General features: G+C 39.8%; 1 protein-coding gene across 2 annotated transcripts in view; it reads left to right on the forward strand.

Annotated features, from left to right (window-relative positions):
- Positions 1-20789, forward strand: part of l(1)G0020 (RNA cytidine acetyltransferase l(1)G0020) — a 248047-nt gene that overhangs the window by 179755 nt on the left and 47503 nt on the right. For both annotated transcript variants that reach the window (XM_067143333.2, XM_067143334.2), the window contains exon 17: positions 199-413. In XM_067143333.2, the coding sequence (XP_066999434.2) occupies positions 199-413 (215 nt within the window). The remainder of the gene's footprint in view (positions 1-198; positions 414-20789) is intronic.

Genomic DNA, 20789 nt, shown 5'->3' on the forward strand with positions numbered 1-20789 from the left:
TCAATCTCTTGCAGTTCTCTGAAGCTCTAGAAGAACATTTTGTTTATAATTTGCTTTTGCCTGTTGTGAAAATGGGAAACCCATGCAAAACCATCTTCAGGGTTCGAACAGGTATTCTTAATGATCACAAATGTAGAACTGTTTTGTTTCATTTAAAATGTATTTTAATTTGAAGATTGCTTTCTGGTCTTGTTTCAGACAGACAACTAATGAGTTAACCGGAGAACATTCCTGCATCATGCTTCATGTTCTAAATACCTCTGAAGATGGTCATGAAGGACAGTGGTTAAAAGAATTTTATGTGGATTTTCGGCGACGTTTTATATCTCTGCTTGGTTCTCAATTCCGAGGCTTTCCTGCAGCTCTGGCTCTTAGTGTTCTACAGAACAAAAACTACAAACTGGAGCAGAGAAGTTAGTATGATATATCTTAAATTGAGTTTATGGTGAATAGTGACTGTAATTAGACTAATTCATTATATGCAGGGTCTCTCTTATAAACCCAGAGCGTCCAGTGGCATGTTTACTCTCCGAGACCTACGCTGAAGTACGGGAGGCGCACGCATAGTTCTTGACTTTATAAGGAGTGTGCATGTGTTCAGCCTAGCATCAGTAGCCGGTCTGAACCTCAGGTGTTAACATGGTGAGACAGTTATCATTGCAACACCGTATTTTCGTATGTACGAGTTATTTTAAGTACGAGTCAGCTTGACGGGTACGCAGTGCATTTGTTCAGCAATTTCCTGGTGAAGTGCCACCTTCGCGACCACAGATTTACGTAATTATAAATAAATTTGAAACTACTGGCTCAGTAATCAATAAAAAACATGCACGCACACAAAGTTTTAACAGAGGAAAAGCTAGATGGCATTGGTGCGAATCTTGAACGGTCACCGAATAAATCACTCACAAAATTAGCACAACAAGTAGGGGTTTTGATTTCTTCTGCACACAGGCATATAAAACTGTTATACATCAAACCATATAGATTTACACAGGCCCATTATTTAAAACCTGCTCATCCAGCCACAAGAGTGATATATTGCGAGTGGTATCTTGCATCATTAAATTATCATTTATTCGACCCACAACTTGTGTTCTTTACGGATGAGGCCTGGTTTCATATTAATGGCCATGTGAACAGCCATAACTCTCACTATTGGTGTGCAGAAAATCCTAATGATGTTTATGAAGGATGACACTTCCAGCATCTTTTATAAGGTAAGATTTTCATATAAGATTGTATGCACGCTTAAAGCAGGGTGGCCGCATGTGATATAAGTTTTGCTGAGGCAGCTGTCATAGTGCAGAATACAAACACAATGTGTTCGGTCTTGGTTTATTAGAGAGATCCTGTATGTGCAAGAACAATGCAGGTTATATGGTAGAAAGTTGTCTTATAAACCACAGCAATTATTTAGTAGTGTTACATTTTTTACTAGATCTTGTTTTCCAATCTAACAGATAACCTCTAATACAGTAGAGTCTCGCTTTTATATTCCTGGAATTTATATTTTTCCATCATACGCTGCTCATTCTCTTTTTTTTAAAATTTTCTTTTAACCTTTGCTAATTATTTCCTAGTACAGTTTAGAAAGAGAGTATAATAACCACAGATATAAATTAGTTCCTTGCATAGATAATTATGCGGTAGCAAACAAACTACAGTACGCATCATCCTAGACTACCATCAGCTATTCTCTGCTGTTGTATAAATTATATGCGATCAAACCAAGAAATCATGTAACATGGAGTTACCATCTGTTTGCCACCAACAACAGTTAAAACAAATAAGAGTTAAATTATCAACCACAAATGAGCTTTAAGCTGGTTGTTCTGAATTTACTTTTATGTGCACCTTCTTCACACAAATTTTGTTGTAAATTTATTTTTATTTACAAGACTCCCCCAAGTACTGAGGGTGCCCTGATAGACAATGTGTATCAAAAACACTTGTAAATAATACAGTTTTAAAATTAATTATACCTACAGCCTTATTACAAAAGATTGTTTCTGTTTGCTAAAATTTTAAAATTTATTTTGCACTTCTGATACATGAATGACAAATCACTTAGGCCACTTGCTCCATTATGAGTGATATGCATTGGAAGTTCCAGTTAAGTTGATAACTTCCAAACAATTCAGTCCCATTAGATTTCCTCTTTGCAATGTGTGGTAAGTCGTGACTGTCATGGATACTGGTTACTGAATTATTGCTGGTCTTTCTCATATATAATTTCTTTCCAACTGCACAAACATGCTTTGAACTTCTAAGGAAGGCCTCGAAGTACACATACAGATTTCAGCCAGGCTTTACAATACAGGATGCTGGTTGAAATTGTAGCACATTAATTTTAAGTAAGTATACTATAGTATTCTTTTCAGTAAATTTGAGTAGTCATCATCATCGTCATGAATTCCTTCCAGCGAGCCAGGTAGGATGTTTAAGAACGATGTGCCTCCATTTATTGTGGTCCTGGTTTGCCTCTTTTCCCTCTAGGGCATCCTGTGTTTCTCCTCTCTTCTCTAGGTCTTCTCTTATCTGATCTAACATCTTTTCCTAGGGCGTCCAATTGGTGTTCGACCCAGAAGATCTTTTCAAAATACTTCCTTGGTGTTCAAGTCACCTGCATCCGCTTAACATGTCCTAGCCACTTCAGCCTTGCAACACCCAGCCTTTCTTCCATGGTCAGGTTGACCTTCGCATCTGATCATTCCTAATTCTCTCCTTCCTTGTTTTCTGTACAGCTGATTTAAGGAACTTCATTTCAACAGCTTGCAGCTGACTTTTTCTATTATGTATGATGCAAGTCTCCAGGCTATACGTTATGATGGGCAGAAGATCAGTCTTGAACAGGTCTGATTAGCCCTGTGAGGAATTTCCTTGTCCCATACTGTATTCCGTACTTGATGGAAGAAGTTGGATCCTTTTTGCACCCTGTTCAACACTTTGTTCTTGGCACTTCTCTCATTTGATATTGTACTCCCCAGATATTTAAAGGTATTCACATATTCAATCTTCTCTCCCTCGAGGGTGAGGTTACAAGGTGTATTTGTCCTGCTAACTTTCATTACCACTGTTTTGCTCTTGCTCACAGTTAACTTATATTCTTTAAACTTGGTGTTCCAAAGATCCAATCTCCTCAGAACATCTCTGTGTTTCTCCCGAAATGGCAATATCATCAGCAAAAACAAATACATTAAGATCTTCCTTATCTATTTCTTTGAGTTCCTTTATAATAGTATCCATGAGTGAAATGAAGAGCAATGGGGAAAGCGAACTCCCTTGTTGGACACCTCTTCTTGTTTTAAACCACTGAGGTCTTCCATCTCCTACTTGCACACTACTTTCACAACCATCATACGAAATCTGAACTTTTTTAATTAGTGCTTCTGGGATGTTATGTTTTTCTAAACATTCCAATATTTTTCCTCTCTCCACCCTGTCATATGCCTTTTCCAAATCCAAAAACACTATTATTATGTCCTTCCCTTTTTCCCAAAAGTTTTCCATTAGCTGCCTGAGTAAAAAAATTAGGTCTGAGGTTCCTTATTTCTTCTGAATTCCTGTTGTTCCTCTTCAAATTGATCTTCCATTATTTCTCTCAATCTCTGTTCTCTAATCTTCTCCATTATCTTAAGGCACTGTGACAAAAGGGTGATGCCTCTAAAATTGGTGCACTTCCTTCTACTTGGTGGTGGTGGTGGTGGTGGTGATTTTTGTTTTAAGAAGAAGTACAATGAGGTAATCATCCTCTCTGAACAAATAAGTGGAAAAGAAATTTAAAATATAAAACAAAATTATTTATTCACCAAAAGAATTTGGAAACGCAGTACAAAATGTAACAAAAAATAATTATAAAACTAGGCCGAAAGGATTACTAACGTATCAAAAGGGAACGTACGTTCCCTGAGTAACAGTACACTTGTAATTTACATACCCTTGATAAGTCCACTGTCGCACATAAAGCGGATGACGAGATCAGCAGTAGTCGCGTCATCGGCTAGTATGCGTTTGAGTGTTTCCTGCAGGCCGAGGCTCCGTCTTAGGCCAGAGAGATCGGCGCACTCTGTGAGGATGTGGGCCACGGTGAATTCGGCACCACAAGAACACACTGGGGGGTCTTCCCTCTTTAGGAGAAAAGAGTGCGTGGATCGTAAATGACCTATCCTCAGCCTGCACAGTACTATGGCCTCTCTCCGTGAAGGTCGGAAAGAGGACCGCCACACGGTAGTTGTCTTCTTAATTGCTCTCAGCTTGTTGGGAGTTCGGATATCTAGCCACTCCGATTCCCAGAACGCCAAGATGGTTCGACGTAGCTGAGAACAAATATCCTTAGCAGGTACATTGACGGGTCTTGGAGGTAAAAGTGCAGCTTCCTTTGCTGCTTCATCCGCAAGTTCGTTTCCCGCAATCCCAACGTGGCTTGGAAGCCACGCGAAAGTAATTCTGGTGCTAGCATCGCTTAACCTGGCTAGAAGGTCATGTATCTGCTGCACCAGTGGGTGTTGCGAGAAACAGGTTTCAATAGACTGCAGAGAGCTTAACGAATCGGTACACAACAGAAAGTGGCTTCTTTCGTCACGCAGTGCAAACTGCAGAGCCTGTAAGATGGCATAAAGCTCTGCAGTATACACGCTACATACTTTAGGGAGCGAGATCTTCGTACTCATATCATCAATGACAAAAGAGCAACCAACATTATCTCCGATTTTAGAACCATCCGTGAAGATAAGTCTCGCGGCCGGATATTGGTGAACAAAGTCCTGGAAATACCTCCGATGAACGGAGGAATCCGTGTTCACCTTGGGTCCACGGAGCAGATCTAGACGTATATCCGGTCGCGGAACCAACCACGGAGGTACCTCGCTAAGAGTTCTTTCAAGACAACCACCAATATCAATATTCAAATCATGACACAAGCTATCAATCCGAAACCCAACCGGCCGTGTGGCATTCGGCCGGTCTTGGCACCACTGATGGTATTGGGTGCGATAGATGCATTGATAGCTTGGATGTAGCGGCATTTCACGAATTTTGGCAGCGTACGTTAGGAGTAACTGCTGCCTCCTTATCCGTAAAGGTGGAACTCCCGCGTCAGCGAGCAGGCTGGGAATGGGGCTAGTACGGAAAACAGCCGTTGCCAGCCTTACTCCACTATGGTGAATACTGTCTAAAAGGCTCAGTGTAGATTTTGATGCTGAGCCATAAGCCGCACTTCCATAGTCAATTCGGGAGAGGACCGTCGCCGTGTAAAATCATAGCAGTACCGCACGGTCAGCCCCCCACGAAGTGCCGCTGAGAAACTTAAGCATGTTAAGTCTCTTCATGCAGGCAACCTTTAACTGACGGATGTGCGGCTGCCACGTAAGTCTGTTATCAAAATGGAGACCCAGGAATTTGCAGGTGTCAACCACTGGTAAGACACTGTTTCGCAAGCGGAGCTCTGGTTCCGGATGCAGAGGCCTACGTCGACAGAAGTGTACAACTGAGGTTTTCGCTGCTGAAAATCGAAAACCATGTTGCAGGGCCCATCGGTCGACTCGGTTAATAGCTTGCTGTACCTGTCTCTCTGCAAACGCCACCCTTCCGGAGCTGTAATGTAGAGCTAAGTCGTCTACATACAGCGATGGAACGACTGCGGGCCCAGCAGCGGCAACTATGCCGTTGATGGCGATTGCGAACAGCGTGACACTCAGTACCGATCCCTGAGGTACTCCATTTTCCTGAACGTAATATTGAGAAAATGCATTCCCTACTCGGACTCGAAAGAGACGGAGGGACATGAAGTTCTCAATAAACGGCAAATTTCCCCGAAATCCCCACTGGTGTAGAGTGGAGAGAATCCCATATCGCCAGGTAGTATCGTAAGCTTTTTCCAGGTCAAAAAACACGGCGACTAGGTGTTCCTTCCGGAGAAAGGCCTCCTGAATGGCGCTCTCCAGTCTGACCAGATGATCAGTGGCAGACCGATGAGAGCGAAAACCGCACTGGTAGTTAGACAAGAGGCCCTGCCTTTCCATGGCCCACACAAGACGCCGGTTAACCATCATTTCAAATAGCTTACAGAAGCCATTTGTAAGGCATATTGGCCTATAACTATCCAGAAGTTTTGGATCTTTACCTGGCTTGGGAATTGGTATTACAATTCCCTCACACCATTGAGATGGAAACACTCCCTGACTCCATATTCTGTTGAATAGGGTGAGGATATCCTTGAGACATCTGTCACTCAAATGCTTAAGCATTATTTGATTATGGATTTTGTCCGGTCCAGGAGCCGTATCTCTGCATAGCGCAAGTGCACTTCGCAACTCCCACTCCGTGAAGGGCACGTTGTAGGGATGCGAAGCACTAGAGGCAAAAGAGAGATGGTGGGCCTCTGCTTCGCGCTTAATTGGAAGAAATGCAGGGTCGTATCTCCTAGAGCTGGACGTATCTGCGAAATGTGACGCGATGTGGTCTGCAATGACTGAAGGAATCGTAACTATATCTCCATTAATGGAGATTCCGGGTACTTCCTTTATTTAAACAATGGTATTATAATTCCTTTTTCCAGTCATCTGTCAACCTGTTCTCTTTCCATATAACTTCCAGTGTTCGATGTTGCCACTGTATTCCAGAGATTCCAGCTGCCTTAATCATGTCTGCTGTTAGTTCATCTGTTCCTGCTGACTCTCCACTTTTCATTTTCTTCAGGGCATTTTCCATCTCTTTCCAAGTAATTGGAGGTTGTTCCTTCTGTAATTCATTAATGACTTTGGTAACTTGTTCTTGTTTACAATCCCCATTCAATAATTTTTCAAAATTAACTCTTCTCTGAGTCCTACCATGTCTCTGATAATGATCCCATCCTCTATTTCAATAGCTTTAATTTCTTCCCCATTTGAAGTATTACTTTTCATTAACCTGCATAACATTTTCTGATTTCCTTTACTATCTTCCTCAAATCTTTGGGTGAACAGTTCCCAGCTCTTCTCTTTTTCTTCTATCACTACTCTTTTTACCTGAAGTTTCTTATTCCTGTATTCCTGTTCTAGTCTTCCTATTTTTTCATCGTCCTTGGGTACAATTCCCTGAGCCTGATCATGTTTCTCAGCATCCTTGTTTTTCTTTGCCATGTTTCTTTCTTCAATTGTATGCTTTACTCTATTATTCCACCTACTTGTTTCTTTCTCCTTGACTTTACCTTTCATTTTACCACATACCTCTATAGCATAATTAACTATTGTTGTTCTAAATGTATTCCACTTTTTATCAACACTACCTATCTCATATTTTGGCAATTAAGTCGCTATGAAATTTTGAAATTCCTTCTTGATTTCTTCATTTTTCAGTTTCCATTCTTTAATCTTTGGCAATCTGAGCCTCCGTGCCTCAGGTCGCAGTGCGCCGGTCTCTCAACACTGGATACCGTGGTTCGAATCCCGGTCACTCCATGTGAGATTTGTGCTGGACAAAGCGGAGGTAGGACAGGTTTTTCTCCAGATACTCTGGTTTTCCCTGTCATCCTTCATCCAGCAACACTCGCCACTATCATTTCATTTCATCTGTCAGTCATTAATCATTGCTCCAGAGGAGTGCGACAGGTCTCAGTAGCGGTCACAATTCCTATCCTCGCCGCAAGTTGGGGGCTTCATTCATACCATCCCTGATCTCGTCATTGACTGGAAAATGAGTTGTAGGTTTTCATTCAATCTTTGGCAATCTCTTTACTGTAGGTGTAGCTTTAAGTATGCAATTTAGATCCACTATCAGAAGTCTGTGGTCGGTGTCCAAACTTTCACTTTCGTATCCCTCACTTTTTCTCCAATTAATTTATCAGTTATTACATAATCAATAACTGTCTTTGAAACTCCGTCAGTGCTGGTCCCAAGCCCGGGGCTTCATCTCGCAAGTGATGAGGAAGGAGGAGGGGGAGGAGTAACACCTCGTAAAAAAACCAGGGTTCATCTGGCTCCGGATGATAGCACCCTGTAAAGGCCCCTGTCTGGGTTACAGACGAAGAAGGCGATCAACAGCTTTCACAGAAATAGAATACCCTCAATAACCTCAATGGTGTTGAAGGTGAAGAATAATCTATCCCCGACAGTTGAGCTACAATCCAGATACATCTGCTGGAAAGGAGCAACTCTAAGGCTTACAACTTTAGTGGTATCATGAGCTGACCCCGGTCGGCTCCCCCAACAATTCCCATTAACTCGCATGATGGAAACATTTCTTACGGAAACTACTCCAGGTGGCAGCCTCAAGAGGAAATCCACCACTGCTACAAGCAGTGCTTTTGGGCCATCAGATTCTGGAGAGCCCAAACCACCATGCATAGATGAGTCGGAGCATCTAGGAAACCCATTGCCATCAGACACATCCAGACTGAATACAACAAAATTAAAACCTAAACGGAAACACTTTTTTGGCACGCTGAACATAAATTCACTCCTAAAAACAGGAAAACTTAAACAACTTACAGACGTAATGGACCAGCAAAATATTCTGATCATGGCACTTCAAGAAACAAGATTCATGGATGACATCGCGATGGAATCAAGCAACTATAGAATCCTGAAAGGCAAGGTTGGCATAAGGATCATGAAGAATATGCCACACTTAGGAACAGCATTTGTAATCAATAAAAAGATTCTAAATTCGGTTATAGACTTCCAGTCTCCAAATGGAAGGCTCTCACTACTAACCATTAAGTGTGCAAAGAAAATATACACCCTCATTAATGCTCATGCGCCAATTAATGACGACAATCGAACTAACCCACAAAAGGTAGATGATTTTTGGGAAGAATTAGAATTGGTGACATCAGAAATTCCTGATAATCATGTGAAAATACTACTTGGGGATTTCAATGCACAGGTAGGACGAGAAAAAGTCTACAAGAGAATAGTGGGGGATTTCCCAGATCATAGAAGAACCAACAGAAATGGGCAAAGACTTATAGAGTTCTGTAGGAACTTTAATTTGAAACTGATGTCCACTCATTTCAAGAAGCTTCCTAGGAAACAAACGACGTGGGCATCACCAAACAAACTATTAGGAGAATATCAAATTGATCACTTTGCAATCTCCCATAGAAGTCAAAAAGAAATCATGAATGTTAAAGTTAAGAAAGGAGCCAACATAGAAACAGATCACTATTTAACAATCATCAAGATAAAGTTTATTCCCAGCAGCAAGAAGAAACGCACAAACAACAGAGTACTAAGATTCGACACTCAAAAGCTGAAACAGAACAGCAACAAGTACCAAGAACTGACAAACATTGAAACAACTGAATGGATGCAAATGCAGCAGACCATGATAGGAGCAGCCAAAGAAACAGCATTACTCAAGAAAACACAAAAACATCCATGGTGGAATGAAAGATGTGAACAGGCAATATCACTCAGACTACAAAGATGGAAGAAGTGGTACTCATCAAAGAAAGAGGAAGATTACAACAGCTTCAAAGAACAAAGAAAATCAACAGCAAAAATCATAAGAGGAGAAAAAAGAAAATTTGAGAAAGAACAACGGGCTGCAATAGAACAAAACTTCCAAAAGAATAACACGAGGGACTTTTACAAGACATTTAAGAGGAGTCTTAAACACAACCACCGAGCTTGTGTTTCAAGAAAGAGGATGGCACCATCGCAACAAACAATGAAGAAAATTGCCAACTGTTAGCAGAATACTTTATACAGCTACTTAATTGCCCAGTTCCAGAGGAGAAGCTCGCCACAGAACATACTCAACAGAACCCAGACTCCACACCGCCAGATGAAACAGAAATCACAAATCTAATCAAGAAGCTTAAGAACAACAAAGCAGCTGGTGAAGACTCAATAACGAGTGAACTATGGAAGCATGTGAGCCCCCAAATGATCAAGAACCTATGCCAGTTAATGCAAGAAATCTGGAACACTTGTAAGATTCCTGATGATTGGAAATTAGCCTTAATACACCCACTACACAAGAAAGGGGACAGAACAGATGTCAGCAATTACAGAGGCATCTCACTCCTTCAAGAGACATACAGGATACTATCTATGGCATTGCTATCAAGATTAGAACAACAAGTTGAACACAAAATCGGCGAATACCAGGGAGGCTTTCGGAAGGAACGATCATGTGTGGAACAAATTTGGAACCTTAAGACAATACTGAAGGACAGAGTTGCCAGGGGCAAGAAGTATGTAGCAGTTTTTGTTGACTTTCGAAAAGCATATGATTCAGTTGATAGGAGCACATTGTTTAACATCCTTAGAGAAATGGGTACAGATAACAAGACATTACAACTAATAAAGGAGACCTTAACAAACACATACTCAAAGGTTAAGTTTATGGGAGAGATATCTGAACCCTTTGAAATCAAGACAGGTGTAAGACAAGGAGATTGCCTATCCCCACTGCTGTTCAATTGTGTCCTGGATAAAGTCATCAAAGAATGGGAAAAAGAACTTAAAGAAAAAGGCATTAAAGACCAAATGAGGATAGGATACAAGAAAGAGAACATCACTATTAACTGCTTAGCATTTGCTGACGATCTTGTACTGTTATCAGAAAATATTGAATCAGCGATAATACAAGTTAACACTTTAAAAGAGGTAGCAATGAAAACTGGCCTGCAGATATCATTTGAAAAGACACATTTCATGACCAACATTAAAGAAGCCCCAAGATACATAGTAACAACAAACAATGATAAGATAGATAAAGTTGTTAAATTCAAATACCTTGGTGAGATTATACAACCTAATGGGCTTGATAAAGAAGCAAACCGCGAGAGAGCCAGAAAAATGGAGCTTGCATTCCACCTTACAAAAAACACATATAACAAGAAAGCGATCTCTATTAGGACAAAACTACGCCACTATCAGGCAGTAATTCAACCAGAGTGCTTATATGCTTCAGAATGCCTGGGATTAACAACCAGGAAAGACATTGAAGAAATCGAGAAGAAGGAAATAAAGATTCTAAGAAAAATCCTCGGTCCAAAGAAATGTACGGACACATATCGATTACGCAGTAACAAAGAAATATATAAAACATGCAGTAGGATTTCAGATGTCATTCGAAAGCGAAGAGTTAAATTTTTTGGACATACTTCAAGAATGCCTGACAACAGACTTGCCAAGAAAATCTTTAACCACTTCAATAAGCCCAATAGGAAAGGCACCTCTTATGAAAAATGGTTTGTTAACACGAAGAAGGATTTGCAAGAAATGAACATCACACATCAAGACATCCACAATAGAACCACCTTCAGAAACAAGTTACACACATTTAAGGGTTTCCTAGAGCCAGAAACAGCGACCAAGAAGAAACAACAATGGACGGCTGAAAGAAAAGAAGCAGCAAGCAGGAGGATGAAGGAGTACTGGCGCCAAAGAAAGTTTAAATCATGAGGAGTTATTTACATGGTCCACAGCTGGCCAAAATCGATAGAAGAAGAAGAACTGTCTTTGATTTCCCATCCCAGCCAGTATAATGTACATTATGTGTTTCAGATATTTCTTTTGGGTTCCTAATAGGAAACATCTTAACTATTCTGAATGATTTAAGCCACAGAATCAGAGGATTAAAAGTATTGCTCTGAATTTAGTTTTCCATGATTTACACAAATTTTTTAATCATTCCTTGAGAAGTGTTAAAGATAGGTTCTGCTTTAAAATGCTTTTCTTCCTTGTTACATTTTATACTTGTCAGTATTGTAAAATATTCTTCTTCTTCTTCTTCCTCCTCCTTTTCTCCTTTCTTCTTCTTCTTCTTCTTCTTCTTTTATGACCACATAGGATCACTTTAGTCAGTCCGTCGTTCAGGTCTCTTTGAAGGGATTGTTCGGGCTTTGCGGTTCTCCCAGTACTTCTTCAGACGCTCCGATCTTCGTGCCCTTTCCTCAGTTGAAAATGTGCGTGTTGTTGGTTTGTTTTGTGTAAGGGTAAAGCGGAGGTTTGTATTCTTGAGTTTTGTATTCAATTTTATCTTATTTGTGGTGTCTTCTGTTGTAAGGCCTATTTCCTTCAGATCCTCTCTTACTTCTCTGATCCATTTACATCCTGTTGTGGTATTTTTTGAGACGAGATAGTGTTGTACTAGTTGTTTCAGAAGTCTCGAGTCCTGCATCCTCATGATATGTCCAAAGAATCCCAGTCTCCTCTTACGCATAGTATCTGTAATGGGTTCTAGCTCTTTGTACACGACTTTGTTAGGTATTAACCGCCACTGTCCATCTTTCTGATATTTTTTGTTGATACAGGTTCTTCCAATCCTCCTTTCAATTTTCTGAAGTCTGTCCGTCTTTGATTGTTTATTCAGGTAAAAGAGTGTTTCTGCTGCATATGTAGCTTCCGGTTTTATAACTGTGTTGTAGTGTTTTATTTTTGTATTTATTGATAGACATTTCTTTTTGTAGATATCCCATGTTAATTTTTGTGCTTTAGCTAATCTATTTGTTCTTACTTGGATTGAGATTTTTTCATTTAAGTTATGTGTTATTACTTCTCCAAGATATTTAAACTGAGTTACTATTTTGATTTTATTACCATTTATGGTGACTTCTTTTAGCTGTGTTGGTTTTTGGGGCATAATTTCTGTTTTTTCAAATGATATTTTGAGGCCAATTTTATTTGCAATGTTTTGAAGTTCTGATATCTGGGTTTTTGCTTCTTTTATGTCCACTGCTAGTAATGCTAAATCGTCAGCAAAACCCAGGCAATTTGTTTTGATTTTTCGGCCAATCTTTATTTTGGGGGGACATTTTCTAAACCATTCCCTCATTACCATTTCTAGAGCACAGTTAAATAATAGTGGTGAGAGCCCATCTCCCTGCCGTAGTCCAGTTTTAATTTCAAATGTCTCTGATGTTTCACCCCTAAACTTCACTTTTGACTTGGTATTGGTGAGAGTCAATTTTATCATGTTTATTAATTTGGGGTGTAGTCCAAGGTGTCTTAAAATTTTAAACAGAGATTCTCTATGGATGCAATCATAAGCTTTCTTGAAATCTACAAATGTTATCACCATATCTCTGTTTCTTCTCCTGTTATAGTCCATTATCAACTTAAGACTCATGATCTGATCAGGACAGCTCCTCCAGGGTCTGAAACCTCCTTGATATTCTCCTAGTTCTTTCTCAAGTTGTAAACTTATCCTATTAAGGATGATTATTGAAAATATTTTGTATGTTATGTCTAGGAGAGAGATTCCCCTGTAGTTATTAGGGTCGGTTTTGTCCCCTTTTTTGTGCAGAGGATGAATGAGGGCTGTTGTCCAGTGTTCTGGTAGTTCTTCTTTAATCCAGATAGAGACAAGTTGTTGATGGAGGGCAACTTTTGCTGAGGTTCCTGCATATTTCCAGATTTCCGCAAAGGTCTGATCTTCTCCTGGCACTTTGTAGTTTTTTAATTTATTCAGAGCTTGGTAGACTTCCTTTATTGTGGGGGGATTGATGTTTTCTGGTGATGTTTTTATCGGGGTGTTGGTGTCCAAATGAAGGAGTTCTGTAGGTTCCTCACAATTTAAAAGCTTGTTGAAATGTTTAGCCAGAATTTCTGCATTGTCTTTATTGTTATGGGCCAGCTTACCATCTTCATCCTTCATCAGTAGGGTCGGGGGTTCATATTTTTGGAGCTGCTTTCTGAAGGTTTTGTAGTAGTCCCTTGATTTAGTTTTACTGAACTGTTCTTCAGTTAACTGCAGGGTGTCCTTATGATGTTGTCTTTTTATTCTTGTTAAGACTTGGGTAGTTTCTTTTCTCTGTTTTACTAGCTTTTGATAGGATATTTCTGTCTTTTGGGACTGATGTAATAGCCATGCCTGATGTCTTTTCTCCACTGTTTCATCACATTCACTGTTCCACCATTGGTGTTTTTTACGTGGTTTAATTGGAGCTAGGTCTTCTGCAATTTGTTTAAGGTTGTGTACTAAGTCTTCAAGTTTGTCTGTGATTTTTATTTTTTCAGTTGCTTTCTGGTAATTTTTGTTGTTGATTAGCTGGGTAGGATCTATTTTTCTTTTAGTTTTAAGGGCTTGCTTTTGTTGTCTCTGGGGAGTGAGTTTAATTTTAATTTTAACTACGTAGTGATCTGAACCTGTGTCTATTCCTCGGAGGACTTTGACGTTATAGATCTCTTTGTGGTGGTATTTGTCCATGCAGACGTGGTCCAGTTGCCATTATCCTTTAGTGTAGTCAGGGTGTTTCCATGTTTTGAGTTTTTGAGGTTTCCTCTTAAAACATGTAGATTTTGAGATTAAATTATGGTTTCTACACAGGTCAACTTGTCTCTCTCCATTTTTATTTGTTTTCTTGTGTGCTGGCCATTTTCCGATGATGTCACAGTATTTTCTTTCTCTGCCTAGTTGAGCGTTGAAGTCGTCTATTAATAATTTTATATGGTGTTTGGGGATGTTATCTATGGTCTGGTCCAATAGGTCCCAAAATTCTCCTGTTTCCTCCTGGTCTTTTGAGGAGTTGTTTTTATCATTAGTGGGAGCATGGGCATTTATTATAGTATAGATTTTATTAGATGCCCTTAAGGTGAGCGTTGAGAGTCGTGGAGACTGTGATCTGAATTCTTGAACTGAGTTTATTATTTTAAGGCTGACCAAAAATCCTGTTCCAAATTGTGGGACATTCTTCATCACTCTCTTCCGGGGTATACCTTTATAAAGTCTGTACCCTTGAGATTCCAAGGCATCCTGGTCAGTGTTTCTAATTTCCTGTAATCCCATGATAAGAATTTTGTGACCGGGCGAGTTGGCCGTGCGCGTAGAGGCGCGCGGCTGTGAGCTTGCATCCGGGAGATAGTAGGTTCGAATCCCACTATCGGCAGCCCTGAAAATGGTTTTCCGTGGTTTCCCATTTTCACACAAGGCAAATGCTGGGGCTGTACCTTAATTAAGGCCATGGCCGCTTCCTTCCAACTCCTAGGCCTTTCCTATCCCATCGTCGCCATAAGACCTATCTGTGTCGGCGCGACGTAAAGCCCCTAGCAAAAAAAAAAAAAAAAAAGAATTTTGTGTTGGTCCATTATGTCGGTGATCACTTTTAGTTTACCGGTTTGCATGAGTGAGTTTATGTTGTGTGTAGAGAAGTATGTTATCTGCTTTGGTTTGATTCTTGATTTTGTCTCATTCGTGTATGTAGTACTGGGGTATTTCCGTGCCTCCGACTTCACCGTATCTTTCAGGTGGCAGCCCACCGTATCCGAATGCTGCCTTCTCTGAACTCTTGGTTCAGCCGGTGGAGTATTCCTTAAAAGACCTTCCATGGTTGACTGTCAAGGTGTCACCTGTGTGGGACTAGGTCCCGAATTACAACTCTGGAGTGATCCAGTGAGGTGATAATGAGGCCGCTCCTCTGGAGTACAGACGCCTTGTGCAGCCGCCCCTAACCTGGAGAACAGACGCTGCATAATGGATTCCAGTGGCATTTCCTCCACTGTGGGGACCATCACCCCACCCAAAGGGGCTCATTCGCCCGAAGCCGTTGGCCCCCTTAGGGAGTCAGGTTATTTCCCGCCGCCCAACACTCGGCGTTGGCAATTTTACAGCTGGGTGCCAGACCAGCAAACCCTCCTCCTTTCCCATTCCGGACTTGGGACCGGACAATGGCGGAGTTAATATTCTATTGTATTGTATTGTATTGTATTGTAAAATATATAATTAAGTTCACAACTATGAAATGCTTGCAACATTAGTTCTCTGAATCCAGCTTCAGTCAAGTAGATGATTGTAATTCATATGTAATGTTATTCTTATCATACTATGTCTTAAACATTCCATTAGGAAAATGAATTGTATTTTGGATAAATCAAGTGAATTTATTCTAGATCCTAGTAAATAACTACATAGATGGTAGGAATATTTTTAATATCCATTTAATGTAAAATTAAATATGTGATAAATTATTGAATCATAAAATTTATTTGTAAACTTTATCAGGCCAGTCCAACTCGTGCCAAGATAGCTGTAGTGCTATGGCTCTACAACCATCCCAGTCCGTAGTGAACCAAACCCTACCTCATATGATATTTACTCTCTCCCTCATCACAGCATGTCTGTGAGCGAGACAGACCCAACGGTTGTCCAGTAAGTGAAGGGTTTTGACAGGTGTGGCCATGATGAGAACTACTGCAAAAAGTATGGCACGCTGCATTGTGAAATACCCGTCAGCTGATTTGTTATTAAATCTTCAAATGATATTTCACCAATTTTAGTAACAAAACTTATTTTTCACTTCCTTTATTCCCTTGGCTAGGAAAATTCACATATTCAACCAACCAGTAGCATGCTTTTATAGCTATTAGTTAGTACCTGTACTGTAATGATATTTCCTACCATACAATTCAAATGGGTATAGGAGAGCATATAATATTAGCTGAAAAGTTCCATAAATAAAATAAATAAAAAATAAAAAACCATACGCACATTACAGGCATTATAACAAAATCATAACATTCGTGCAATACATACAACACATACAACAATCACAAGCATTGGGATTGGTATGGCAAACAATAATACATGTAGGCCTGTGCACGGAATGGTGGCAATAATTAATCACAGAGATTAACAGAGAATAACACCCACAGTATCCCCTGCCTGTCATAAAAGACAACTAAAAGGGGCCCCAGGGGCTCTGAACTTTGGAGCGTGGGTTGGCGGCCATGGGGCTCTTAGCTGAGTCCTGGCATTGCTTCCACTTACTTGTGCCAGGCTCCTCACTTTCATCTATCCTATCCAACCTCTCTTGGTCAACTCTTGTTCTTTTCCGACCCCGATGGGATTCGTATGGAGGCCTAGGGAGTCTTTCATTTTCACGCCTTTTGTGGCCCTTGTCTTTCTTTGGCTGATACCTTTATTTTTAGAAGTGTCGGACCCCTTCCATTTTTTCTCTCTGATTAGTTTTATATAGAGGATGGTTGCCCATTTGTACTTCCTCTTAAAACAATAATCACCAGCACCACCACCACTAACCTACTTCGTAAGTTGATCTGGTCTAAAGCAAGCGGGGAAATTCACGGTGCTCCTATCAAATATAAATCTTATAAATAAAGTTGTAGGAGGTCTGCTGTCTGTAATTTCATTTATTGTGCCATATTTTGATATATTTATCCATTTTAGCTCAGCTCAAAAATGGGACGGCTCCAGGCGCTGATGAGATGTATGCTGAGATACCGAAACTGATTGAGAAAGAAAAAATCCTGCTCATTATTACCTTATTAGTTGACCTGTTCAACAGTATTCCCTGAAGTGGAAACATTCTTTGCGACTGGCTCAAATCAACTTTCGTAATGTTGCCTAAAAAGCCAATACAAAATTCTGCAATAAATATAGAACAATTAATTTGATGATCCATGTTCTGAAAATATTCCTAAATGTCTTGAATTTGAGAATTTATCATAAATGTGAGGCAAATATCGGAACCTCGCAGTTCAGCTTCAGAAATGGCTTTGGTACTATAGAGGCAGTATTCAGTCTGCAGGTATTAATCCACTGGTGCCGGGATGTCATTGTTGATATTTTTGTTTGTTTATAGACTACAAAAATGCTTTCGATACATTCTGCCATAATGAACTCGTGTACATTCTTCGAAAATTAGGGCTTTGATGGGTAGGACACCCATATTATTGATAATCTCTATTGGAGCTAGAGTGCTGACATAAAAGTTGATGGTTGTGTCTTGGAAGAAGTGTCAATTATGAAGGGAATTTGCCAAGCCTGCATGCTTTTACCAGTGCTTTTCAACATGTATTCAGAAAAGATTTTTCGAGATGTTCTTTGCGGATAGACTCAAGGAGTTGTGGTTAATGGAGTCATAAATAACATCAGGTATGCTGATGACACTGTCCTACGTGCAACCAATCTCCAGGATTTACATGAACTATTTAATGTCATTGAAGTCAGCAATGCCATGGGATTGAGGCTGAATATAAAGAAGACCATGTGGATGGTTGTTATTAGAAAAGTAGATGGTATTTGGGGTAGTCTTAAAGCAGGAAAAGACCAGATCACGAGAGTGGCAACATTTAAATACCTGGGATGTCACATTAATGACGACTGGGACCTTGCTCCTGAGATCAGTTGCAGAATTGAGCAGGCCAGAACTTAGTTTCAGAAACTTAGAAAACTTTTGACAACCCATGACCTACCCATTACACTATGGGTACGACTACTCTGCTGCTATGTTTTCAGCATCCTACTATACGGCGTTAAGGCATAGACACTACCTGAGAACCTCTGCAGTAGATTGCAAGGGTTTGAAATGTGGACATACTGAAGGATGCTGAGGATACCTTGGACAGCTAAAATAACCAGTATAAAAGTTTTGCACTGTATGAATAAAGAACCAGAAATTCCTCTTACCATCAAGAGAAGGAAGCTAGAATACTTTGGCCATATGATGTGGAACAGTAAATACCACCTTTTACATGTAATACTCCAGGGGAAAATTAATGGTAAATGTGTAGAGTTTGTGATTTTTAGCATTTGCGATAAATGCAAAATGTGTTGAATCTAAGTCAGTGTATGTGCCTTCATCATATATGACCCGTACGAGTGGTTTTTAGCGATTTTGAATTCGCAATAAAATGCTAAATTGGTTCAAAATGTGAAATTATACAATTTATGCGAAACTCTCGGTTTTATACGAAATAAACATTTTTTTTAAAAGATGCATTTTTCTTAAAGATAAGATAAATGTTATTTATTTTAGGGGAAAGAATTACTACGGCACCTTAAATCATTCAATGTGTGGAATACCTTTCACCGGGCAAAGAGCAGTGCAAAGAACAACCAGTCAAACAGCAAACACACTTTCAAGCACACATGTTTATTCTCTTTGTGTTTACCCTTAATCATAGTCGGTTATTCTTGACAATGGTGTTGAGTGGAAGTTCTGTTTTAAAGTACGGAAACAATTTATTTTATTGTCTGGTAGCCATGGATAGAAGTGAAGTGACGATCAAACAGTGTGCCGAGAGTTACAAATCGGGGCATTTTTATGTAAGCAATACAGATAGGCCTATATTGATGTGTTGACTTTGCAGTCAAAGACTTGAATGGAAGAAGAAAAATGTTTTGCAGTCCTTCCTTTGCCTCGGCAGCACTGGAGTGCATTTGGGCCTCCACGAACAGTGTCGATGTAGAGAGGTTTCTTTAGCAAGTACAGCATGATTGTAACTGATAGGCAGTCTTGAATGAAGGAGGATACCATTTAAACGATTGGCATATTTTACTTCAATCATCATTGAAATTTCTCTTCCTTGTAAGTGTGTTGTACTGTGATAAATGAGTACATTCAGGACAGTATTTTTCACTTTGAAATTGTCCGACTCGTTGGCTGAATGGTCAGTGTACTAGCCTTCGGTTCAGAGGGTCCTGATTTCGATTCCCGGCCACGTCGGAGATATTAACCTTCATTGGTTAATTCCAGTGGCTCGGGGGCTGGGTGTTTGTGCTGTCCTCAACATCCCTGCAACTCACACACCACACATAACACTATCCTCCACCACAATAACATGCAGTTACCGACACATGGCAGATTCCGCTCACCCTCTTCGGATGGTCTGCATGTATCATTTTACAACAGCCCTCCTGCCATTCTTAAATATCTGGCATTACCGGCAATCGAGCCCAAGTCCCCCAACGACGGCAGCAAGCAATGCTAACCGTTATGCTACGGAGGCGGGCAGCTTTTCTTTTTACAATTTGCTTTACATCGCACCGATACAGATAGGTTTTATGGCGGTGAGTGGATAGGAAGGAGCTAGGAGCAACCATGGCCTTAATTAAGGTACACTGCCATTTGCCTGATGTGAAAGTGGGAAACACGGAAAACCATCTTCAGGGCTGCCAACGAATTGTCAGGTTGAAAAGGAAAGGGAGGAAGGTAGGGTGACAAGAGGAGGTGAGATAAGTAAGAGAGAGAGAAGGGAACTAAGGAGGGTATAGCAAAGGATATGATTAATGTAAGAAAGTGTTATGCATAATATGAAAGAATGATTTTATTTTCAACTTTTACTTCCCCTTGTTTCTTTCTGCATAATTTACTTTTCTTTATTTTTCTTTTCACTCCTTTGACCCCACATTGAACTGAGAAAAATTCCCTTGAAGTTCTTATAAATGTTACAACTTCCATCTTTTAAAATAAATTTCAGTATTCAAGTTAAAGGAAACCATCCTCAGCTATAATGCAGTTTGCATAGAATCAATTTGCAACATTTAAAACAGGCGACTGTTCATAGTTTGTTTTCCAAGAAAATTTTAATGTTTGTAAAGGAACTTTGTACATGTTTCATCCTTTATACTTCTGATCAATTGTGACGAGACCTTGTCTTTAAATTGAGAATCTTCCTACTCTAAGTGGAACTCAGGACTTTCAAGATTCCATCTTGAGTAAAATAATTAAGTGTCGTCGTAATTGTGACTTGTCATATTTACAGAGAAACTCTATATATGGTTCGACCTTTATATAACATTTCATTTATGACAAGATTTTTTATTTATTTGAGAATCTTACAGTTCTAAGTCGAACTCAATACTTTCAAAGTTCTAACTTGAGTGAAAAGAATTATGTTGTGTTAAGTGTCGTTCTAATCGTGACTTCAAGATTTTGAAATTATAATTATTTGAAGTTTTATTCTCCAGATACTTTTAGGGGCATCGTAAGTCCCTGTATTAATAGTGTTTATATGTGCATTGATATAATGACGATGTGTATATTTACGATTGCCTGTTATCATATTTGGCTAAAGATGGCGCTCACCAGCGTCGAAACTAGTTCCAAGTAAATGTTA

Source organism: Anabrus simplex, chromosome 3, assembly GCF_040414725.1.
Source record: "Anabrus simplex isolate iqAnaSimp1 chromosome 3, ASM4041472v1, whole genome shotgun sequence".
NCBI classification, from domain to species: Eukaryota; Metazoa; Arthropoda; class Insecta; order Orthoptera; family Tettigoniidae; genus Anabrus; species Anabrus simplex.